We start from the raw sequence: 26,246 nt of genomic DNA on the forward strand, positions 1-26,246 counted from the left end.
ACGACCGGTAGGACTCACCCAGGAGTATCGCATCAGGAGGATCGACGAAGGGACATTGAGAGAACGTCGTCTTACAATTACCAGTTTTATTAGGTTTTTCGTTATTTACACAGATTCGTTGTAGATTCTTTTGACAAGGGTCCAGAGGAACATTGCGGGAGCATCGGGACCCCGCGTTACCTCGTAACGCGAGAAACAAAGAAATTTTATACAGGTATTTTTCGTCCCCAATGATCGCTATGAACCAGTGCCATGGCGCGGCGAGGGATCACGCGCGATCCGTTCGCCGAGCGATTCCAACCCTCGACAGAAATTCCGCGGGACCCACGGGACGCTTCGAAGTTATTGCACTTTTCGAGAGGGATAGTACTAGAAGGACTGGAAGCCATTTTGCCGTGTTATCGTACTTCGTTATGGTACAAATGGAAATAATAGTATCCTGCCCCTGCGTAAACGTAAATTCGTGCGTATCATCCGAAGGCCCGCACCTACGTACGCGAGGTACTCTCGAGAGACTCGAGAAAACGCTGGGAAACGCATCTACTACGTGTCGTTTGTTAAAATCTATAATTTTCTGCTATGTAGCGATTTTTAAGACACCTTCTTTTAACGACGCTTTGCATAGAGCTGTTTATGCGCACATAAAACGGATGGCGATGGGCTCAATCATTTACAATATGTAACGAAAATTCGAACATTATTCAAAACCAAAAGATCCCTGAAATGCATGAATGCATCGAAAATTACTTTATTTTACAATACCTTGTTATTTCAATCCACTTTCATAGACATAACAATCTTATTTTTAAAGGTTCTAAATGTTTCAAATGTTCAAATGTTTTTAAGGACAGATTTTGTGGACATTCACGATTCAAAAATTTCCAATTGCGAATAATATTCAAAGCAACTCAATCATAATGTGATTGAAAACTTTCAAAAGGAGGATTTAACGCCCATCACTGTATAGACCGGCCAGGGCCTCGTCCGCTTTCGTTAAAGCGTGTAAGCGTCGCGTGTAAGCGTTGCGTTTTATTCGACACGTCAGGGTCCATTCGGAACAGCTGTCGCAATACATTTGTCATTTCCAGAGAACTACTATACCACAACACACCGTTCCTGCACGGTAGCATATTAGCGCTTGACGAGAAGTTAACGAGTTACGTTACGGGTGTTGGTTTCTCTCTAAATGTAAAATTTTACATGTCATGTACCCACCACCACGTTGGACCCAGTTACGCGACTGCGTTGGCAGTAGAGCTTCCTTGTCTTCGTCAATTAATATCTAAACGCCCCGAGCTGCCGCGACGTCGGTATATTCCTGGCGTTCCTGCTACATTTTCCTATGTTTTAATTAAATCCGGATAAGCCGGATTCGGATTGGAACCGTTCGAAGCGCGCATCTATCGTTAGAGAAAACTCGATGCTACTTGCTTCGTGAACAATCCGGGACATACCGACGTTGGAGCAGCGCCTCGTCTCAATTAGACTAATTAACATTAATGTTTAAGCGTTATAAGTGAATTACAATCTGAATATACTGAGCGCTCGCACACGTCGCATTCATTCGAGTATCGCATGGTCGTAGACGTCGGAATAATTTATATGGAGGGGTAGGTAATCTGGGATTTTTAATTGACTTGTTTCTACAGCAGTTAATTATGATTACTTTGCGTCTTTACGACGGGCGATGATCCGTTCACACGCAGCTTTATCGGAAGCTTATAATAACCGACACATGCACACATCGTATTAGATCTTGGTTGCGTCCTTTTACAATTTTCTTTAAGCTTCATCGCAGATGCATTTCCGATTACGCTTTCAGAGTTGAGCCGTTGCCGCTGATACATTTGCAGCAAGTTGTACATAATGCAATTAGCAAGCTGTCATTGCTATTGATTTATCTATTCAAGAAGAACTAAAAATATGAGTTGTAACAATCTGCTGCGTTTTTGCGATTTTCGAAAACGCTGGATTGTTCTCTATGCGTATTACGTCGTGTGTGTGAATGATTTAAAGTGTTCGCACGCACGCATGTAGATTCGTTTTTCATTCGAGGAAAGGTTTCAAGTTGAAAACCGTATTAGGAAAGCGCAAAGATATCGGCGTCGGAAACATCAACGATCGCACGCGGGGATCACCGGAGTATTTGATTGAGTTATTTGAGAAGTTCACGCGTAGCGTTGACTTAGACTTAAATCTAGTTAAGAGTGAGTTTGCGCGCGACAATCGTGTTAAATCGTCGAGAGACAACCGCGACTTGGTGTTTTCGCGTACGCGCGACTGTGTGTTTAGTGCGATAGATATGTGTTAGGTAGGACAGTGTATACCGGACTAGTGTACAGCATAGTATATTAGATATATATATATTAGAATGATGCAACTCTCGACGGAATGAGCCATGTCGATTCGTTAGACGTTCGCGATCGGAGCAAATAGTAAGGGTTTCGCTAATATATATATATAGCTCGGACGGAATAGTTATTACTTCAATCACGACTGAAGTAGCAAATTGGACGGATTGTTCTCGAAGCGATCTTGTTCGAGATAGGTCTTAATAATGCGCACATAAAGCACCAATGTATATAAAGTACATCTTTCTTCTTTTATAAGAATATAATTGTGTAATTTGTTCTACGATATTGCTTGCAACGTGCTACAATTTTTATTACACGAGGAATTTTATACCTTTCGACTTGTTCTTTTTACTTTTATCTAATTCAAATATTGCACCACTGAAACTGAACGTAAATTATTCTTCGTTATGGATTCAACTTTATGAATTATAAAAACCGCTGTAAAACTTTTCCGTTCGAAAGGAGAGGGAGGAAGAGATAGGAGATTGATATCCAGGATCGAACTATATCGTCAGTTCCCTAAATACCTTGAAACATCGCCGAGGTCGTCGTGCGAAGCGTCGAAAGGGGTACAACAGTACGTCAATAGTTGAGCAAGAGATCCGCGTTTCGTTCGTTTCGCTCTGTCGAACCTCGGGCGCGCGGTGACTTCGATCGTCGCCTCAGAATCGACCTCGCGTCGAAAGCAATTAAAATCTAATTAATCTTCGTTCGATCGAGCCTGCCCGAGAAGACCCGCCGCGAGATCCCGCGTCGCTACGGAGAGAAAGAAGCCGGCGGAACGTGGGTATCTTCCAGGTCGAGGTGTCTCGGGTATCTCAATCTCGCGCCGAACGAGGCGGGCTTAGCTACTGTGGCTGTAAGCGGTATTCGTGTACGGTCCACTGTAGATGGACGATCCCGTCGTGGATACGCTCTTGTGCCGTCTCTTGGCGAGCAGTACCAGGATGGCAGCTACCACCGCCAGCATGAGGATGAGACCGGCGACGGCAATCCCGATAGCGAAGCTCCTCTGCGATATGCAAATGGTGTTTGGGTCGTCAAGAGCCTGAAAGAAAAATCCGGAAAATAATGAAATGAAACGAGTTTGGTTTCATTTTATTTAGAAATTCTGTTATTCAAGTTCCTGGATGGCCAAATAAACTACTAGTACCGTTAAAATCTCGCTTATTGGATTAATATTTGAAAATACGTCAGAGTCTAATAAATCATTTCGTGATTCAAAGTTATTAATTTTGCCTCCGCAGCGGATATCAATTAAATTCGAATTACCCTTTCTCGGAAGACGTCGTCGGAGAAGTCCGACTTGGAGCCAACGTCTGAGGCCTCGTTGACGTAAAGACCACTATAAACCTCGATCGTTGCCGGGGTGCCGTCTAGGTCTTCGACACCCTTCACCTCGTCCTCATTTGCGGTATCCCTACGTCGTCTGGCTATCGAATTGCACAACGGCGGCTGCAAGCGGAAAATAAGCGATGAATATTCCGCGGCGCGAGTCTTCGAGGAACGGTTGGTGTGGGACTCGGGGTCTTCCTTCTCAGGGTCAGATATTACATAACACCTCGCGTGCGTTTGTATAACATACTACGTGAGCAAGTTCAATCGGATAATAGTGTGCCAGCGAGGTGGATACCCCGATAATTTCGAACGATAGGTAGCCATTATAAAATCGTTAAAGGATTATTATAAACGTAGTACTTGGTAGTCCTCGCGGGATCATTATTCAAGCTAGCTAGCGCTCGTGTATCATAATAATAACGGCGGTACCGTATTACTGCATCCTCCGCCATGCTTGACGCACAGCCTAACGTTGCACTGATAATACACGCTCGCCGTGTACGGGAACTTGTGCGCCTGGAAGTTCACCCTGGCCTCCGATTTGTCCTCGTTGTAGGTGAACTGTCCCATTATCTCGCCGTCGACCGGACAACTGCGAACAGACGAAGCCGAGTGATTTCATCGTGAAAGGAAGAAGTCGGAAACGATTCGCCTCGTTTATCGCTACTATTCTTGTCTCTTTGTTTACTAAAATCTTCCTATCTAAGGATTTTTCACCACGAGCTGACTTACCCCTCGTCGTTTATGAGCCGTTGCTCGCCCCACCCGAGGCCGTCGCGTACCAGGCAATCGGAGATCTTCAAGCCGAACATCTCTTGTTTGTCGATGCTAATGACCAGGGTCAAGGGATCGCCGATCTTCACATTCTCCGCCACGTGATGCTGCGTTGGATCGCCACTGAAGATCTTCATCGTGCATCCCGGCATCGGCGCGGTCGCCTGCGGGCAGTTTGCGGTTTAAATATTTCACGACGGCTTACTTTTGCACTTCAAACCTCTTCGACATTCGCTTATCCGAAAGTCAATAAGTATATACGTATAGACGAATAACACGTGTCTTCGCAAATAAACTGCGAAGATCATCGGCGTAATTTCACGTATTAAATGTTTTAATCGATTGACGAGGTCTAATATTAATTTTCCAGAGAGATTTCTCATATTCCATTATCAGTCGAACGCTTCATTACCTGCAACGGCAGAGACTGCATCATGGACACGTGGGTCTGATCGTTCGTTACGACTTTGTCGCGCGTCTGGTATCTGCATCTCACGTGAAAACCCCTGCCCTGGTTCGTGACCAGCTTCAGGTGTGGCTGGACCACGATGGTGTTGAAGTACTCGATACCACCGTCCTCCTGGAACAAAGGCGACAGAGCCGAGTGAGTGTCGGTTTTAAATTCTCCGTTACAATCGCCATAACCCGAGGATAAATGTCGTGAGAGAAATAGAGGAACAGTATTATATATGCTACCTTTATATTTTTATTCTCACTTATTTTTATTTATCTATTTATTTATTTATATACAGTTTTTGGTACATTGTCCAAAGAGAAAATATTCGGTAGACTTTACTAATCTCCATTGTAATAAAAAATCAATTTTTTTTTAACATAAAGTGCAAGAAAAAGATTTACATTACACTGATGTCCTCAGAGTTTCTGATGTCATTATTTAACATAGTTATTTAAGCAGTGCTAAGTGGCAAGCAAAAAATGTCTATTAAATAAAAAGATTCATTCACAATTACTATTTTAAATCTTCCGTAAAAAGTACGATGTGGTTCGAGCAATTAAATTTGCTTTCAGAACGAGCGGTGCTCCGTTCAGTAGCTTACAAAGAAACGTGAGATCCCACAAAGACATCCTGTTATTTAGTGTTACGCGTAATGTATATACATGTATACATTATTACAGGGCCGATCAATTTGCCTTTTATCCGAGAACAAATAAATAAGCCGAGTCACGATGAGCGCTGAAACGACGCCGAATTAAGGTGTGAGAATCACCGGTCATTGTTCGACCGCCGCGTATCCGTGCCACGAGTGTCGCAATCCGCGCGGACCGGACCCCACGTTTTACTATCGTTTCAAGGAGTATATATAGTAATCGCGAGTGCACGCGGCCACGTTTCTCTGACCACTTTCAGTGCTGCTGCTGTTGCTGCTGCACAGCAACCGTCGTCGCCTGTCCTTGCACCCCGCCAGCAAAAACCGGACCGAACGGGCGCTGCGCTCCTTCTCTCCTCTCGTCGATTCCGTCTCGCTGGCCCGAGATACCCGAGAAAGGGAATATTTACTTTACACGTAATTTACATTCCCTCTCTCGCCGTTTCCTCTCCGGTGGATTGTACCTGTACTCGTCGCTATTTTAAACGTTCTTTCTTCCCGGATTTTCCTTACGGGAACTCTTTGCTCGAAGAATTATATATTCTTTTCGATCTTTATTCCATTCGCGGTATCGGTCTCTCTGTTACAGCGTTAAAAAATGCACTTGTGCTGCCTGTCCTTCACGAAAAGTAGGAATTACATTATCTCTGGATGTCGCGCTGACTGAAAATTCTTTTCGATCGATTATAATTAGCCTCCCGTCGTTATTCAATATCTCATCTCGCAATACCTTTTTCGACGAATGAAATTCCATTTCCACTTCTGGTTCCCGTCGTTAAACGATTTGCAAGTATCTCACTTGGACACGGTTTTCAATCGTGATTGATTCACGATGCCTTTCTGCATCCCGGGATTGAAGTTCCTTCGCGAACAAGTCATTTTTCAGATACCACCGATCGGATTTCAGTAGTCGCCTCGACAACGGTCATTAATGGCCAGCGTTGGTCATTAACGAGGGTAGTAATCCGTAGTCGAAGAATTTCCTGCCATTTCCGCGGACAATGAATGTAATCGAACGGATAATCATCGTCCTTAGAGGCCGATCGTCCTCGAGGAGGGTCGAAAGGAGGTCTCCGACTTGAGCACGGCGACTATTCGATAGGAAACACATGATGGTACGGTAGAATTAATTTTCTGCTTGGAAACTACTGTTCCTATATTCCAAACTACAGGCCATATCCGTGCGGTACATTCGTCTTTGTTATGTAGAGACATGGAAATTGCCGTTGCCTACATATTTGCATAGGAAATTGATGCGCGCGCATTTTTAACCGATCTTGGTAAAATTTATGCGATCTGAATAATTAGATATCGGCAAGTGAAAAATGCCACGGCCATCAGATATATCGGCAATATTACATGTGTACAGGCGCTCGTGTTCTGCATCAAATTAATGAAAGTTTATTAAAGCCGCAGAAAAAATCGAACGAAGATATAAAGATTTGTATCTTCGAGATACAATTCCAAGATTTATAAGATGTAAATGTCCTGCTTTATCATCATTAAGATAACATTCTTCAATAATTGCTTTTCGAATTTCAGTTCGCTTCCTTTTTATTAAATGTCACTTTTTCGCGGCAACCGAGCGGCGCGGATTCCTAGACGAGCACCGGGTATATCGAGCAGGCAACGACCTTCGACGGAGCATCGCAGCGTTCGACCTCAGCAAGGATACTCGCAATCTGCGGTGCATCGGCCCGAGAGAGCCCAGGGAGACGTCGGATCGCCGACTTTACGTTTCACACACCCACCTAGCAACGGGCGAACCGAGGATCCCGCAGCAGCTTTATTACGGCCGAGCGGGGGAAAGAGGGGGATATCGCGCGCGCGAGGCGGATCCCAGTGTCTCCAGTCACAATCCCGACCGGTCCTTTTTCCTGCCGCATGCCATCAATAGCAAGACACTGCCACGCGATACGGGCTGGCAAAAGGAAGACCAACCACTTCGGTCTTACACTTCGTCATCCCGGTCGTCGAGTATACTTCAAGTTCACGTTTTCATGTTTTCTCGCTGGTAAAAGATAGCTCGTTTCTTTGGGCTGTCTCTTTCAAGTCTTATACTGTGTGTAAAAATATTTTTTACTTCGCCAGAATAATAGGCTGATAAGTTAATTAAATTGTTTCAATTTTGGTTTGCCTTTCGTAATTTCCGATCTATTTTTCTAGACATCGCGAGAAATGACAATTTCTAATCTAAGATTCTTTCCAATTAAGTCGCAAATTATTGCACATCTACAAGCCACATTCCTAATTTTAATTCATTTTCTTTAATTCGTAGTATCAAATTCTTTGTAAGCAACATAATTTAACAAGTTTACTTTATTTGCAATTTCTGATTGCAATAATAAGACGGGACTTGGAGGGATCCTCTCTGCAGGAAGGACTCTCTCGCGATCGTCGTTACGTTGTCTACAAATCATGATTTTCCGCAGGTATTTCAGCACGCTAGAAGGGATTTCCATTTCATTTACATCTCTGCATTCCCGACCACTCTTCCTGGCTAGTACATAAGATAAAGATATATAAGGTCCGAGATGCCGGCTTCCCGAGCGGGGAAGCGCTGAGAGACGGTATTTTTGACATTGAATTCCTGTCCGGTGCATCCTCGTCTCCTCCCGCGGAGACGCGATAAATTGCGTTGCCTCGTGTGGTACACCACGGCGCCCGTTGCGAGATCGTTCACTTCGATAGCCAACACATCTCAAACGTACATATTCTCGAGCGCCATCCATCCTCAGAAAATTAGTTGTTTTCTCAACTGCGGTATTGCTTCCAACTGCTTTCAGCGAACGTCGCGGGACGGTCGTGATATCGCGGAATTCCGACTCGGCCAGTGACCCTTGAACGAACTCCACCGCGTTTCGATTAAGCCAAATTGCGAGAATCATTATTACGAAGGTCAGTCGGCTATGCAGTAACTGTGTCTACCGCGTCGTTGCCTCGTTTATCAGATGCTTATTGCTTGCGGATGAGGTCACCGGGGTTCTCCTCGATTAATCCGACACACGACACAGGACGTCTAATTCGTTTCTATTTGGATAATTATCAGAAAAATTTATCGAGACTTGAGAAAATTTGGTTAAAATTATTTCTTCGAAGATTTTATTTTTATTTTGTAAATATAAAAGTATTATTTTTTAATCGATTAATCCGATATATGACACTTCTCGATTAATTCGATACATGACGCAGGATGCTTATTACTAGGAAAAAAAATCTGAAATTTTCAGAAAATTTTCTTCTGCCCGGGAAATTATCCAAAAATTGTATCGACTGAAATTTTTGTCGCAACTCTCTTCGAAGGAGTTGCTTTTATTTTGTAAGTCAAATACAAAAATACTATTATAATATTATAAAAGTGCTATTTTTTTTAGTATCAAAGTGCTATAAACTTTGCTTGAAAATTTTTCATGTTTAGATAAGTTTTGTTTTAATCTTTTCGATATTTAAGCATTGATTTAAATTGATTTTTTTTGTGTTTATGACAGATTCTTTTTTCTCGTGTAAAAGCATTTTTTAATCTGGGAAAGAGCATTAAATATAAAAAGATAAAATTTTATACAATGTCTATTTTAGAAGAATCTTCTATTCGGTACTTTTTCAAATCTAACATTCAATTTTTTTCCATAATCATGAGAATAGAAGAAGAAGAGGATCAAATAATTAAATTTATTTAAAATTTGTAACTAAAAATACTATAATTTTGCCTGGAAATTAAAATAAAAATGTCTAAAAAGTCGGAAAATTCTCCTAAAATTTTTTTCCAAAGTTTTAATAAATACTTTTAGCTGTGATATTATGTAATAACGCTGATTAGCACTGGCTCGCGGTGGTTTCGATCACTGCGCCTTATCCCTCGCCGCAAAGACCGTTTCCACGTTTTCTCGCACGTGTACACGCGTGATTTATTCGCGGGGATCGAAATATGACCGCACTCAAAGTATCCTTAAGTAATAAAGGTCCGGTACGCACGGTGAAGTACGTTTTGCGCAAATGCATGCTTTGTACGCAATTTATGGACATCCCTCCGAGCTGTATCCATTACCATATGTACATATCCATTTTCAGACGATCGACGATCGATGAGCACGCACGTTTCGCGCGTGAATCAGCGTTCCTCAACAGCGATCTCATCAGACCGTCGCGTCGTGAGGTGTTTCGCGTGTCGCGGCCTTTGCTCTTCGGCGCGATTCATCTCGCACCTCCCGACGTATCTTAAAAGACGTTGGGATTTTTCCTGGACCGCGGGATCCTTGATCGATCTCGGAGATTCGTTTCGGCGCGGCTAAGCAAAACCCTCGAGAACTCAACGGAGAACCCAACGTGTACGAGAAAAATTATGTAAAAAAAGACGGAAGAGTCGAGAAAATCTGGGGCAGGGCAAATGCACGCACGCATGCATGCATGCATGTAATACACGTGACGGCCGTGTAATGCGCACGAGAGTGCATGCAAGAGCGAAGATTACTAATGCCGGGTATCACTTGACGCCTATACTTGACTCGCGCCTGGCGGCGATCCCTCTCTGTCGTTTCGAACTTCAATACTTTGGAAAATAAATCACGAGACGGTCGTTCCGATGCACCGCGAGCGACGCAAAACGCTGGAAATCGCCGGCGTTTTTTTCACACGGTCCCGGATGAGTCGTTATCCCTAGCTCGCGAGAGTGGCGAAGGGTATCATCTTCTCGCTGTCATTAGCGTCGCTCAAGAGCTATCGATGATAATAGGAGGTATTTTTAGCGGTTTTTCCCCTGCCCCCTCTTTTCATTAGGGCCGCGAAGCGGCTACTTCGAGCTGCGATTAAGCGGATTGCGAAATCGCGTGACCCCTCGCTCGCGAAGAGGTCCCGCCATCAGTTTCTCGGGCCGCTGCCGTCGCAGCCGTTTTAAAGGCTCCTCTCCGCATGAAGGTGAATTTTTCTAGGTACTTTAAAGAGCGCACCACTTGCTTACGGAGCGGTCATTATTGTCTATATGCGGCCGGGATCGTTCGACCTGCGCGAGAGTGGATCTGCTTAAAGGCTATCTCGGGAGGGAGGCGGCACGTCCATTACGGACGTATCCGCTTCTCCCTGCCTCCCTCCGGCCATGAATAGAGGGTACAGTAGCTAAGAGGCTCATGCAAATTGGCTCATCAACCGACTCATCAGCACCGCCTTTTCGTCATTATTATTAATGCTCTCGCGAGTCTCTCGCACGTGATACTTACCGTAGCGCCTTAATGCGAGATAGTTTCGTAATGTTGCGAGCGTATTTGATTAAAGAGGCAATCCTGAGAAAGCGCCTGACTCGCTGATCCTAATTTATTTCAACTTCATTCTAAGATGTATATCTGTGTTTTCAGAATCTTCCTCCAACGCAAAAGCGCTACCACATAGAATATTATATTCTGTACATCGTAATATAAATGTTACGCAGAGAAAAAAGAAACTGACACGGCATATTTTACGCTGTCAGCGAATATCATTATTTATTATATGTATAGATAATTAAAAAATTTGTTGAAGATACTAATTTTATTTGCCGAAGATAAACCTCCGAAAGTAGATCATTTCGTTGCAAACATCAATAGCGATTTTTTAATTGGACCAAACTTACTATCTTTATTTAATATAATTGTTACGACATTTCAGTGACAATTATATTAAATAAAGATAGTCAGTTTGGTCGAATTAAAAAGTCATTAATGTTATTCATTTACTGGCGAAGTAAAACATCAGCTAATATGGCACAGACTCTATGCTTCGCTTAAAAAATAAATATTTCATGTTTCTTTGAACAAATTTAATTCGGTAAAATTTTTCAACCAAACAAATTTCGATGCAGTGTAAAATAATCGTTTAAAAAGTTTAACGGTCTTCGCGTGGAATGCGCAAGCTACGGTTTGCACGGGATGGCAACATCCTTTTCCTCCGTGCGTTTTTTATCACAACGGCACGATATATCGTTACGCATTTGTATACACGTCCGAGGTACCTCTCGGAAGAGGCGAGCAAAACAGGAGAGGGCTAACGGCACCCGAGGGAAGATGCATGCTAAAACGTCGTCTCACTCGCCTGCATCCGCCGCCGCCGAGCTACATGCAGCCGTTCCGCCGACCAGGAAGCTGCGAAATATTGTAATTATAATTCATGCACGTAGTAAACTGTCACGGCGAAGTCCCGCCGTCCGCGTTGCATCGCCGCCGTGCCGTATGGTTCCGTTCATTTCTCATGACGTCGGTCATACGCTAACAGAACGTTCGTAACAGAGTACGACGCGCCTCTTACAAGGATTACGTCAGCGGCGACTGGCGTCTGGCCAAATTCGCGATCGCGAACCAGGAAGCCGCTGGACGAAGGTCGTCGAAGTACACGACGGAATGGAATACCGTCTAGAAACGGAAGTTATAAACGCGGAAGATATTAAAGCGACTTTACGAGTGTCTCGCGTTAACGAAGCCACCCGTATCTTTGCGTGGGTAAAGGATCGGTCGGCGTAAGAAGCGGAAAAATTGTGCGGCACCTTTACCGCAGGTAAAGGGTGAAAAGTGCGCGCGCGCGGCATATAAATGTCCGCATTACATTGTTAAATATTAAAGGATGAAATTTAAACCAATATCTTGAGTTAAATAACATTTTGTTACTTTTAACCAGCAAGTGTGTCGAAATTTATTTGTTGATAAGTACAAATTGACCTGTCGAAACTATCGGATGTCTCTTCCACTGCAAATTTTTCGATCGACACATTTCCTCTCCTAATCAAATTTTAATTTAAGCTTAATCGCAAATATATGCATTGTTAAATATTAAAGAATGAAATTTAAATCAGTACCTTAAGTTAAATAACATTTTGTTATTTTTAATGATCATGTGTGTCGAAATTTATTATTTTAACATAAAACAATATTTTAACTTTACTGGTTTAGTTAAATTAACGACATATTGAGTGGGAGCAGTGGCGACTCATAGGAATGGTAAAAAATGACTCGAATTGAGTATAATTTGACACTACCAATTTAACAGTGTATGGGATGCAGCGGTCCGATGGCGTGCGCAAGGTGCATACGTTACACCGCGCTTTATATTTACGTCCCGTCGGGGCGCAATAAAAATGTATGTATACCGTAACGCTAATTCCAACGTAAACCAGGAAGCCGCTAAACTTCTTATTAGCCGAGGCAATTTCCTTCCCGGTGCCGCAACCGCGACGCGCGACGCGATGCAACCGACAGGAGTGGAGGCCGAGACACGACGCGTGCATGTTCGCATGCGTGCAAACGGGGCCTCCTCTGCCTTCTGTCTTTCGGCCTATGATTTACGCGAGGGGACGATCGTGCCGCACGCTAATGTCCCTCGTCCGCGGACCGGGAACCGGGAGAATCGTTTCCCCCGTGCCTCGAGCGACTAACGGGACCCCGTGATTGGAAAATCACGGGTTTTTCTGCGCTCGCGGTCGATGCAAGCGCGGAGTGAAAAATTATTGCGGGTGCCCGATCTACTATCTCGGGGAGAGACCGGAATCCGGGCGTGCGGAATTTAGCGTTATTTATCAAAACGTTGCTCGTGCCTAAGAGAGAGAAAGAGAGAGAGAAAGAGAAAAAGAAAGAAAGAGAAAGAGACAGAGAGAACGGAAGAGAAGTTCCGTCAGAGGATGGATGCAAATGCATCCTCCGTCCGGACTCGCCCTGGCCGCGGGGCACTTTGTGCACTTATTACGATACATCTCTCGCGGAGCATTTCTCGGGTTCGACGGCCGGTCAGTTCAGCAGGCGGCGGTGGCGGCCGAATGCGGCTGCAGCTGCAGCCGCGGCGTGCATCGGTGCACCGCGCCGCTCCGCTCGCTCGCTCGCTCGCTCGTCCCCCCGCTTTCCTCTCACGCCAGCGACGTACGAACACCGGCGGTAACCCCGGGTGATGCCTGGAATTTTCGCCTTCACGACAGGTAACGCGTCCGTCATCGAGAAGATTGGATTGATCGTCGATTGACCTTGCGACTTTTCCCACAGCGCGACTCCGTTTCTCGCGTGAGAAGAGCGCGCGGTCCGGGATCGTTTTAACCCTTTGCGGTCCTACGTCGAGTTGGATTCGACACACAACGCGTTACGTGGCCTATCGCATACTTCCTCGGGCGAGTAACCTTCACGCCGATTATCCAGCAAACTATACTTTTGGGACCTATATACGCTGTTAAATTTGTAGTGTCAATTTCAGTCATTTTTAATCATTCCTATAGGTCACCACTGCTCCTACTCAATATGTCATTAATGTAACTAAAAACAATGTTAATCTAACTAAAAACTAACGGAGTTAAATTAATAAATTTCAACACGTGTGATAGTTAAAAATAACAATGTTATTTAACTTAAGGTATTTGTTTAATTTTCATCCTTCAATATTTAACTGTGTAAATTCTTCTAAGTAATAAAGATTTTTTTTTGTTTCACGTTAAATCAGGTTGATAAAAATTGAGGAGGGAATATTTGATCTTCATTTTGCGAGAAGTAGTTTGAACCGCAAAGGTACGCTTGACCCAAGCCACTGGGAAAGAAAGTAATCGGAAAAACTTGTTAGGTATTTGGTCAATCGCTTCGAGATATTCGTTTCCAATCGAATTGAAAAAAATCTCCCTCGGCAGTCACGTCGACGGAAATAGCGGTGCGTCAGGAGATGAAGTCACGCGGCGGGCGGAGCGACTCGGGCAAGGCGGACGGAAACGCGCGAAACGTGAAAAAATGCCGCGGATCGGCCGCGATCGACGGGGCTCGTTACGCGGTCTCATCGAATATTCCGCGCGCGTATTCCCGCGCGGAGATCCTTTTCTCGGACTTTTTGCGTTGGCGACTCGGGATTCCCCGTTCGAAATATGCGCGCATCGACGAGAATAGCCCCGCGTGAACCCGGGAATCGCGGAATCCGCGGCGCCGAGGACTCTCGTTTCATCCTCGCCGAGGGAGAACGGTGCGCTCGTGTCCGATGTATCGCCGCGGCACGCAGCGCGGAATTATCTTACTTGCTAACGTCGGCGTCAATTACACGGTAAAGCCGACGATCGGCATCAGCATTGGCATCGCGGTACGAGCTAACGGTCGCGTGCGGCCGGTTAGTTACCTTGTATAATTATCGGGCGCGGTCCGTCCGGGAAAGAGAGAGAGAGAGAGAGAGAGAGAGAGAGAGAGAGAGAGAGAGAGAACTCGGAAAAAATGCACGACAGGTTTAGCAAGTGTGAATGATCGATGAAAGAGAAAGAAAAAGAGAGAGAAAGAGAGGGAATCGAATTGTCAATCGTTATATTTATTAGACACTCTAAAGTCCCTTAAAGCGTAAAGACATTATTACAAAAAAGAAAAACAGACAGTATATAAACTATAATAATGCATATAAAATAAAAAATAATATAATATATATATTCGCAACTTAACTCTTTCACGATTATGTAAGGACATTTTCCAGTATATTTAAAGAATCATATCTCTGGTAATTATCGAACCCTTAAGAGATAGAGCTAATTTCAAAAAAGGTAAGCCCCTTTTTGCTACCTTCTGTATACCTAACAGATAATAAAATTTGCTGCAATAGCATAACATGTGTTAAAACTCTTTTCTGCGTAATATTGCGGACAAAAGAAGGAACAACGTTTTTCAATCGTGACGGGGATTTGGGATTTATTGTAATGCGTAGCGGCAGAGAAACGGGCGTCTCCCTTGGTGCAATCGGTATGGCGTTGCCTGCCACACCGCGGTTTGGCAAAACCGTCTGGCTTTACATACTGGCGAAGTATGTCAATGAAATTCCAAAAGTGGCTCACGACTGCTAATGCAATGAGGTAGGAACGCAATGCGCGACGTGCATGTGACATCTGGTCGTGACGTAAGGACGCGCTAAGAAAATGACGAGGCCGTTGTCCGTCGGCAGAGACGCTTTTATAACTTCTTGCGTAATGTATGTTTTGCGCGCGCGCGCGCGCTCGCGGAATGAGGCAGCCGTTTTATCGTGCCCCACGTATCGACGTTAAGTAAAAATGTGACTCTCTTAAGAGTCATTAAAAGGGAATCGAAGAAGTGCAGTTTAGAACGAACCAGATGAATCTTAAACAATCGTGTTACCGCGATAGGCGTGGGCGGGAACCGGGAAGGGATGTTCGCGTGGAGAAGCAACGAAAACAATTAATTCTAATTTTCAAACGAAAGTCAGACCGTCGACAATGTGGGCGAGGCGTCCCAAAACTGGTATTCGCGTGGGTAGTCTTTTTACTCGACGAGACATCGCGACCTCCCTCCCCCGCGTGTCCTTGCGAGCCTCGCCCGCCGAAAAGAAATCGAGTTTCGCCCACAGTCGAAAATTCCCCTCGAGCGAATACCTAAATCGGATCTTCCACAGGGGAACACGCTGCCCCCTTCCCCCTTCGAAAGGCATTATAGATACCGCGAGGTTAATCCACGCGAAGCTAAACTACCCACGTTTCGACACGAGCCGCCTCTTGCCATCGAGAAGCTGACAAAGTCGCGATTTTGCAACGCGCTCGCGCTTTCACGCTGAACGAAACGTCGGCGTCATCGACGTTTTTGGATGACCGACGTCTTTCCGAGGAATGGCCTTGTCGCCGCGACACGCAATGTATTTTTGTCGCTTTCACGCTCGACGTGCACCTGCATGGTGGTTGCTCGCCTGGGCGAATATCTCTACGTTGCCGCTTCATGGACTTACGAAAAACGATCGTCAAAACTCGGAATCATTGATAAAACAGCTTTGATAGGTAAATCAAATTACCTATCAAAGGTATTACCTTTTTTTTTTCAAAAGTGTACATATTATTTCATACGAGATCGGAGAAAGGTGCGTGTAAGAGATTATTAGCACTGAGAGCGTATCTCCCTCAAATATCATCTTGATCGGCGAGTTATCGCAGTTATAATTATCTAATTATACCTTACTTCGTAACATCCTATCTGAGCTACCCATCGAAACTACAATTCCCTTGAATCCCCCGATCCTCCTTACTTCCAATTGCCTTCTCCTATCACGAGGCAGCAAAGCAGGCACGGGCAGTTCGTCATCGCGTAAATACGGCTACCGTGGCATCGCAACAACCTTCTCCTCCTCCTTCTTCCCTCCCTCGAAGGGAGGTCCATGGAACACGGAAGGTAAGTGGAAGCGGAGCTGAAGGGAAAAAATGGATTCAAGTTCAGGGCAAGAAACGAGTTAACGACGAAAAGGAAGAGTAAGGAAGGGGAACGCGAAGGGAGAGATACCGCGCCGCGCCGGCGAGCCGCACAGCTTAATGACGCGAGAAGCTCGGGGGAAATGATTTCAGCGTGGTCGTCGCGATGATTATTCTCCTTCTTTGTCGAGTCTTGTCGCTTTTCTCTCCGTTTCTCGCCGCTTTTTCCGAGATGACATATCTCTCGCGCGATTTCGCTCCGTCCTTTGCTCACCTTTCTCACATTCTATCCCCCTCCTCCTTCAGTTCCGTTCGGCATACTTGGAGTAAATGTCCGTCTCCCCGTTCCTTCCTTCTCATGCTTGGATCTCGCGATCGGCTTGATGATTCTTTAATTCGCCTCCAGGATCTTCTTAAAGCCTCGTCCTTTCAGCAGAATGACGCGTGATTCTTGTATGAATATGTATGAATATGTATGAATATGTATGAAAATACAGATGTACGTGTTTTGCCTGTTAGCAGGCAAACGTCGATGATCTCACGATTATTAATACGTCTTTATGCGATGTCCTCGTATGAATATTATTAGACCGGATTACCGTTATTCCAACGCTTGAATAATGATCGTGGAACGCGACAGCTGCGACCAACATTATGGCTGGTCAAGAAAAACACTCGATTCTTTTCGAAACGAAGTCAAACGAGCACTCGACGTTCCTCGTAACTTAGTGTAGCGGGCAATCATTCGCAGGCAAACACTTGCAACGCGTCTCGTACTCGACAGCGCGTTTATGGGGTCCCTCCTCCTCTCCCCCCCCCCCGCCCCCGACCATCGGCCGCTGCTCTCGTTGTCCAAGAAAGTACGCTTACGAGATTGGTTACCAACGACCTTGGTTATCTACGCTTATGGCATTTAAGCGGCGACTACTTTTCGTTTAGACACGCGGGCTCGTATAATTGCGCGAAAAATGCAACGCCCGCAACGAACGTTGTTACAGAGCCTGCGCACGATGATAAGATTTGCTTATGAGCTCACGCGGAGAACGAGATTTACCTGTGAAAATAATTACGTTCATTTCCTACGTTCGCCTGGCTATTCTATATGCGATCGTGCTTTATGCCTTGGGAACGTACAAGTGGCTGGAGTGTAATCTGCAAAATCTTTTAATTACAAAAACAATTTTTATTAGCGTTTCATTCACCAACCTCAGATTTCGTATCGCTGCGATTTCAATAATCTTCTTAAATCTATTCAAATCTTGACAAACAAAATTCTCTAATGTTCTCAACATTTTGATTCAAGTTTACAAATTAAAATAAATCTAGTTATAATCTGAACTTTTTAGTTCTCTCTTACTTATACGTGAAAAATGTTAAGAGCTTGTTTCTAAGATCAGATTTGGAAAAGTATTAAAAAGAAATAGACATGGCATTATATATTATGTAAAATTTTTATTATTTTATTTCAGAAAAATACAATAAGAAAAATCTGCTACAGTAAGGTCAATAAGGAAACTATAAATATTTAGGTACTGAAAAAATATTCTTTACAATAAAACATAATTCATTAAAAAATCTAAGTAAGATTTATTTAGAGAACTAATAGCACTTTGATATTAAAAAAATAGCATTTTCAAAATAATAATAAAATCGAAGAGACGAATTCGACAGAAATTTTTTAACATTTCTTCTGACAAAAAAATTTTCTTTTAAAGTTTTTCTATACGTTTGAAAAATTTTTGCAAGTGGCGGACAGTCTGTACATTATTTTCCTTGAAATATCTAAAGCAATTTATCATTTGTAGATCCTTTTTTACTACTGCACTTTGTGCAGCACAATTTATGTAAAGCTAAAAGACCCTCGCTCTGGGCCACGCAAGATTGGCGCGCAACCTCGCAAGGACTCTGCGAATAAGGAAACCGGCGAAGGCAGCATGTTGCCGGGGGGGAAGACTTCGGTAAAATCGCCATAAACGTTCCGCGTTCTATCGCCGCGCGATTTCTTTCTGACGCTCGCGGCGCGGCTGCGAGCGAATTCTTCGGGATAACAAACGCGCGGATCGAGCCGGTCGGAGTCATCCGACGCGTGGTGCTTCTTCGAGAAGAAGCCGAGGGGGCACCCGTGAGTTATGCCGCGCGTTTACGAGCCGCGCCCGCTTTTCCCAGCTCGCATTTACGAGCTCGCGAATGCCAGTAGCGGGCTCCTTCTTCTACGCGGAAAACATCCTCGCCGGGGGATTCGCCCGCGAGATTGAATGGCCGTTCCCGCGATTATTTACGGCATGCCCCACCGGGAGACCACGCGGAAACCCCGTCCGCGCGGGCATCGGTATTGAATAATCGTGGGAGAGATCCCGGCCGTGATTCGAACGTCCCCCCGGTTCTCCCGTTCTGACTGTGCACTTCCTGCACGCCCAAGATCAGGCATAAATCCCATCTATGAACGTCACGACGTATAACTTAATCCCTGAACCTCGACCGCGGCTGGTCGGGTCGAGGTTTCTGATCTTCCGGATAGGCTATCCGTATAGCGGATTTATGGGAAACGTCTATCACACCGACAACTATGGATCGTTTCCCGGGGAGAGCCGGGGTATCCGATAACGTTAACGCGCGAATGAAAACCTCTCCTGGGTCGTCCATGTGATTTCAGGGATAAACGCTATTTATTTGGGCATATTATCGTGTAGAGTTACCCTCGTAAACTCAGCGATACGCGCTCTTTCCCGAAGCGATCGTTTAGCCAACATTTCCCCGATGATAAACGCGAAATAATAAAGTGCTTATTTAAGTTCGATTTTCTGGGCGAGTCAAGCGAGACAGACTCGTTCCGAGGATCTCGCTCGAGAGGCGTACAAGCCGTCCGGTGAGAGATAAAGGCCTTAAAAAGAAGCAGAAAACGCCGGAATGACGCTCGGGGTCCGGTATTCCGGATAATGCGGCACGACGCTCGCGGTCTCGGCGCCGGCATTGTCCCCCTCCCCCTCCCCTCCCTGGACCCGTCGTCGGAGCGACGAGGATCGATGGCACTGGAGCGCTGCCGGATAGAAAAGGGGCGCCGAGTCTCTTCGGTAAAAGAGGAGACCGGTCTCGCCGCGGTGTTACGGGCGAGTGTATCCTTGCGAGCAGCCGTCCTCAGCTGGCTTTGAAAAAAAAAAGAAGTCAGTCGAGGTGCCTGCTCGCCCTGAGTCAGAGGTCAACGAGGTTGAGAGGACGCTGATCCAATACACTCTCAGGAGCACCGCGTGCCTATGCACGCTAGTGGCTCTCATCGAGAAAGGACCATCTACCTTTTCCCTTAACTAAAATTTTCCCTCAAAAACTTGTAAGAAATTGATGCCTTATTATTATACGATTTATTGTAATCTCTATCATTAAATTATCACGGATCAATGATTTATGTAGCAATTAAGATAAAAATATGTCACGTTTGCCTGCTGCTTCGAGCCACTGTCGCTCATTCGACACGTCGATTTATAAGTGAAAGTTAATTGGAATTGTCGATCTAATCGTTTCGAAGCGACGTACGTCGAATTTCCATCGGGTTAATGGAAAGTTTACAATCCTGCATATAAATTCGCGACTTAGACTGCAGAACAATGGATCGTTTAAAGAGGAGTTGTCGTAGTGGACGCAGCGCCTCTCGGCATTACGTACCCGCCGTGTGCGGAAAGCGGGCGGCTTCTTCTCCGACCCTTACAAGGTTCGCAGAACCTTGCAGTCGTCACGTATGCAACAGTGATTCTCAATCTCGGACGACGCCCACGAAGTGCCTGATTCACATTTTTCGCGCTAGCCTTTCCTACCGTCTTGCCGCTTGTCCACGTGCATTAAAATAAATTAATTGGATTTTTTTAAGCTGAACCTAATCGGGACCGAACGTCACGTTCGAGCAATTTTGCGTCGCGTCGCGAAACTCGAGCGTCAATGATCGTCACCCGGAGAGGATGAGAGGGCACTTATACGACGACTGATACGGATCTCCGTTCGTCACTCCTCGCAATCTTCATTTATCGCTTACGCATCGTGAAGTGAATCGGTCTTTTCCTCCCGGCGTGGCGCGGCGGGTACGGCGAACCCGTGCCGTCGTGAAAACGTAACGGACGGCGTAACGGTGTTACTATTAGAGGCCGTAACGCACCATGACAGAAACGTTGTCCGGCGTGCATTAAAATGCCGCGTGCGACTTTTTTTGCCAAAGCGCAAAAGAGAGGGTGGAGGAGGGGAATCGTTACAGCGCATTCGAGTGCACGCGGCTGCTTCGGGCCGAGATACCTCGATGTAACAGCTCGTTCCGATTTTATTCCGCGGACGGGAATCAAAAACGGAAAAAAAGCACGGGCTGTCCGTTAGCTGTGTGTTAGCTGTGTTAGCTGAATCTGTCGGGCGCATAAATCATACGTAAAGTGGCCGTCACGACGGTCGTTGTCTCGTCATTACTCTGCATCTCGCAACGCGACGTTATCGGGATACTTTTTGCATGCCCGTTACGTCCGCGTCTACTTGTGACACTTGACGCATCGAGGTCTCTAACTGTTAAAAGCAGAAGGAACGCATTAATCATAGAATCGTTAAATTACAATCATTACGAAATCAGGGAGCAAAACTTAACTTTACCGTTGCGAGAAATATTATGTTAATATTGAGATTATTGAGATATTATGTTATTATAAATAGCGACCGATATAACACGCAGATAAATATCGTCGGGCGGGACTTGTGTGTCTAATAATAATAATTTCCGCGAGTTCTTTTCATACACTTCGTTCACTAGTTTTCAAATCAGCGCACTGATTACTGTTCAACTGTGAAACGTAATTTTGCCAAGGCTAGAAATGTAATTTCCCATTATTGAATTGATGTACAATTATATGATACTGACGCTAAATGGGCACTTTATGTGTTGTTATATTTATTATCGCAATCGCGTCCCAATTGTAGCTATTGTAATTGACTATACTTTTCCAATCTACGGTAAGATTCTGAAAAATAATAGGCGCATTAACAAATTTAGCGACGTTTAACGGGCGGAACGAGAAGTCGCGATCGATTAGTTTCGGGCGAAACGAAAGAAGTGAAAGTCGACCATTAATTCCCAGGTTTCAAAGATACACCGACGCGACGGCATGTGGGCAAGGTAATCGCGAGATGACCACGTTGCGCATCAACGAGTCCTTTCTCACGACGTTTCCTTACGCCAATGATTATACGGCGCGTAAGGGTGCAAAATTATAGCCGCCCATGCTTCAAGTGACGTTGATCCTCGGAGAGACTTTGTTTGTACATTTTGCAGAGTATCACGCGCTCTTACACGTTCGTAATCTCCGATGTCTAAAGTCTGTACTTTGTACGTCGGAAAAATTGTAAGCGAACGTTGTTCGGACGTCTATGAAGCATTTAACCAGGAATTACCATATCTAATTTCCGTTTCCATACGATATTCACAATCTCGTTTAAATATCTCAAATCAAGATTTATTTTAAGACTTCAAGATATCAAGGACAATCAAGTTACGGGAACGTATACTTAATGTCTCCCGGACGATCTAGAATTAATGAAAAATCTGCTTCGGTATGTAACGCGAATTAATTCAACGCGGAAACTTTCCGAGTCTTCAAGTTTAATCGTCGATCGCGCCGCCCGTGAAGTGGAGTATACAACCCTTAGAAACGATAAGTCAAGCAAAAAGGGCTGTCGCTAAGGGAAGCGACCAGCGAGAGCGGGGTAAAAGCGGCGTGTAATTTCCAAGCCTCGGGGCTACGATTTTACGATTTAATTGGGCCTCGAGGAGAGGAATGGCGGTTCGCCTGTAACCGGTGGTTACCTCACTACTAGGAAGATATTATCCGGCCTTTCTGTATCCCGCGCGAGCGCGAGCGCGCGGGCAAGGGCACCGTTCCGTTCGCCCCGGCTTAATGGCGGTGGTGCGAGGACGTGCCGCCTGCTGCGTAGACGGATACGATGCCGGGATATACCGGCGGATTCCGTCGGCAAGAGACGGATGCTGCTTCCCGTCGAACAATAACAACGCCTCAGACGAGACTTATTGGCCTTTTTAATTATCTCGCCACGCCAACCGGATGGATGACCATCAGCGAATATTCAACGTTCATAGTGTTCATACCTCACTGTTTACGTTTCCCCGCAGAGACGTGTAGAGATTAAATTCAATAACTTGCACGACGTGTGTGCGTGCGCGCGGCAAACTTGGTTATTTATCAAACGAATAGCTCTTTACGTGTAGACGCATGTCATCCACTTATCTTTTTTATACAATCAGCTACTTTTTGCTTAAAGAACTTATACTTAGAAAATTCCTCTCTTATCTCTCTAACAGTCTCGGGTCCGCGACATCGTATTAATTTGAATAATGACATCGATCGGTGAAACGTGAATCGACGGGCGTTCTCAAGCAAGTGCATCCGGGTGGGAAAAACGCAGTAAAGAAACGCCCCTTAGGTGGCTGGGAGAGCGGGAAAATGGAAATGAAAATCGTTATCTCGATGTTGGGCAACGCGTTCCGCGAAACTTCTGGGAAACCGTGGCGCGCGGCTTTCCGTCGAGAAACGAGATCGCGATTTTATGGGTGAAGATACACGAGAACGAGAGGTAAGAGAGAGTGAGAACGGCGCTCTCGACGCCATCGGGCGAAAGCTAAACGCCACGCCGCGCCGCGCCGCGCCGCGCCGCGCGCCGCGGAGACCGCCAGGTCGTTACACGCGTTACGCCTAATGCGATACTCGCGATAATCATACCCACGCGAAGCTCGTACTCCCCGGCGAAGCCCTTCGAAAGCGGCCGTCGCCCGCGATGATCGTTACGCGATCGCAATAAACTCGGCCGCGTCCGATTAATCGCCGGCTACCGCGGGCGCGCGCGCGCGCGCGCGCGCTCGCGAGCGCGTGTCTGCGGCGCGTATGCAGCTACAACGCGATGCATTTGCAAGGCCGTAGTCAAGGACACCGGCCGAGGCTGCGCTCGGAACGGGATGCCAGCGACGCTCTATGCCGCGAGCGAGCTTATTCGCGCGCGATTCGCGCTTAACACGCGACACACCATGATGATTTAGCGTATATATCCACGCACGACCGCGATATCCTCGCCGTTCCCCGTCCTATAATTCCGCCGCCCAACGATTCCGTTAACGATTTTTACGACGCGAGTCTGATACACGCCGCCCGGCGATGTATCATTCGCGGGGATCGAGGGACGGCGGCAATAATTGAATCGCATCAAAATTAGCCTGCGACCACACGTGACGGTTACATGGGTCCGTGGAATAAATTTACCGGGGCTATTAAACGGTCAATTAAGAGCCACCGTAACTATTAATCCCGATTAATTTTAGCGACGGCGGCACCGTGTTCGCTCGCTATTGACACCGTTATTAAGATGACATAATCTCTTTTCATATCTCTTCTTTACGGACGACCGATGTCGCTGATGAAAAATTTATGCGATTTATCGTTTAGCCGGCACTGCGCATCGCGCGATTAACATTGCAAGGTGCTGCATATTATTGCATCAAGCATTCCTGCATTATTCGCGTGCAATTATATCTAACACACCTCTGTTCTCTAAATATTAATAGCTCAATTATTAGTAATTCCAGAGTAATAACGAACTTAAGATCTTTTAACCACATAGTCATAACTTTTTTATATAATTATGTTGCACTCAGCAAATAATTACGAAAATGACAGGCGAGAGTATTTTTTTTAAGCGTATGTATTTAAGTATTTTTACGTTTGCCAAGATAAACGAGACAAAGTCTTTAAATAATCGAATTCGTTCCGGCCGTACGAGTGTGTATATCTTGTGGACGTTTCTTCTTGTTAACGACATGCCTTAAATTAACGTCATTCGTTAAGTTGAAGTTTGTCTGTGCGTTATAAATTAGTCGGTGGATTTTCTAACGGAACGTCAGCAGATAAATTAAGCGCATAAAGTCCGGGTAAAATAAACGCGCGCGCCGCAGGTAGGCGGTGCATAAACGGCGAATGCGTTGTACGCATTGTCGAACTGGTCTGACTACCTCCGGCGAATTTTTCCCCCGCGATTTGGTATCCTCTTTGGTTAGAAGAGAGTTACCGAGCTGATTTTACGTGCGTAAAGATCATCGGCCGTGATACGAATCCTCTTAAGGCGAAAGCTATTAAACAGAACTTGAGCGAAGAAAAACAAACAGCCCGTAAAAATCAAGGATATACTCAATATATTTCGGAGAAAAAAAACGGGCGAGAAGTAGAGAAAGGAGGCTCGAAAAAATCAAATTATATAATAACGAGTCTACCTACAGGTGGTCCACCTTTTTGAGAACCGAGAGAAAGTTTGCGATTTCGACAGACTGACCATTTAAATCTCGCGTAGCCATTTCTGGCGAGAGAGAGAGAGAGAGAGAGAGAGAGAGAGAGAGAGAGAGAGAGAGAGAGAGAGAGAGAGAGAGAGAGAGAGAGAGAGAGAGAGAGAGAGAGAGAGAGAGAGAGAGAGAGAGAGAGAGAGAGAGAGAGACGAGGCTCCCTCTCAGCGAAATTTCACACGATTACCCTCGGCTAAAAAGCGAGGCGAAATTTCTCGCCGACCACATTAAAATTATAAGAAACTTTGCTTCACATTAATATCTGTGTCTCGGTTAATAACAAATTCAACTTTTTTCAACTGTTATTTTGCATTACATAGCCATATATAGTTGTAATGTTTTTATGTAGTTATTTCTCGTCCTGTGCCGATTAAAGCAAAAATATATATTCGCATATGTTTTACATATATTTGCGGCATATATCTTAATGATGAACCTGTTTCGCGGAACTTCGGGAAAAAGCTATGAGAATTTATATAAATGCCAATATGCACTCAAGGATACAAATTAAGCCCCCCCCCCCCCCCCGGCCACAGACTTTTACTTTTACGATACTGGCGTGGGCAAAGCTCACGTCATTGCCTTTAAGATAGCAAACCGGCCCACTCGATGTTCAACCCAAGTCCTCATAGTCGATAGTAAATTTGCAAATGGAGAAGGAAAAAAAACGTAAAGCCTCGTAAAATTCATAAGAAGGCGATTTTACATCTCAATCCTCGCGGATTTTATTGCCAGCCTCCAACGCAAAATTATTTATGAAGAGAGTCTCGGGAGGTCTCGTGAGAGCTAGACGAATAAATTGATATGCGATAATGCAGATTTGAAGAAAGCGTCTGTAATTTCTTCCTGCGTATTAATCCAAGAATTTTTTATAATCGGGATTCCTCGGGTGGATGGATTTATCGGACAATAATGATAATCGAATTTTGTACGTGGAAGAATTTGATAGCATGACTCGCTCGTAGGTTTTCTGTGCGAGGAGTCCTTTATTGCGTAAGAAGACATCGAATCACGTGTATATGTACATGAGAATGTGCACTTGAAGACAATTACGTAAGGATCACGCTTGATCGCCATAATAGCCCGCCTCTTCTCGGGTGTACCATTTTGCTGGAGCTCATCTTACTTGCGCAAAGAAGGGAAATAAACCGCACCTGATTTCGGACATTCAA

At 45.1% G+C, this 26,246-nt stretch overlaps 1 protein-coding gene across 1 annotated transcript in view; it reads right to left on the minus strand.

The window, feature by feature from the left end:
* Positions 1-71: 71 nt before the first annotated feature.
* The window catches only part of Pio (zona pellucida domain-containing protein piopio), a 61,100-nt gene continuing 34,925 nt past the window's right edge, over positions 72-26,246 (minus strand). Inside the window, exons 5-9 of the mRNA XM_071719820.1 lie at positions 4,879-5,046; positions 4,425-4,630; positions 4,122-4,284; positions 3,627-3,809; positions 72-3,402 (exon numbers count right to left, since the gene is read on the minus strand). Coding sequence (XP_071575921.1) covers positions 3,199-3,402; positions 3,627-3,809; positions 4,122-4,284; positions 4,425-4,630; positions 4,879-5,046 — 924 coding nt within the window. The 3' untranslated portion in view covers positions 72-3,198. The remainder of the gene's footprint in view (positions 3,403-3,626; positions 3,810-4,121; positions 4,285-4,424; positions 4,631-4,878; positions 5,047-26,246) is intronic.

Source organism: Temnothorax nylanderi, unplaced genomic scaffold (assembly GCF_030848795.1).
Source record: "Temnothorax nylanderi isolate EJ_2023f unplaced genomic scaffold, tnyl_v1.0 TNYL_tig0311_pilon, whole genome shotgun sequence".
In the NCBI taxonomy this organism is placed as follows: Eukaryota; Metazoa; Arthropoda; class Insecta; order Hymenoptera; family Formicidae; genus Temnothorax; species Temnothorax nylanderi.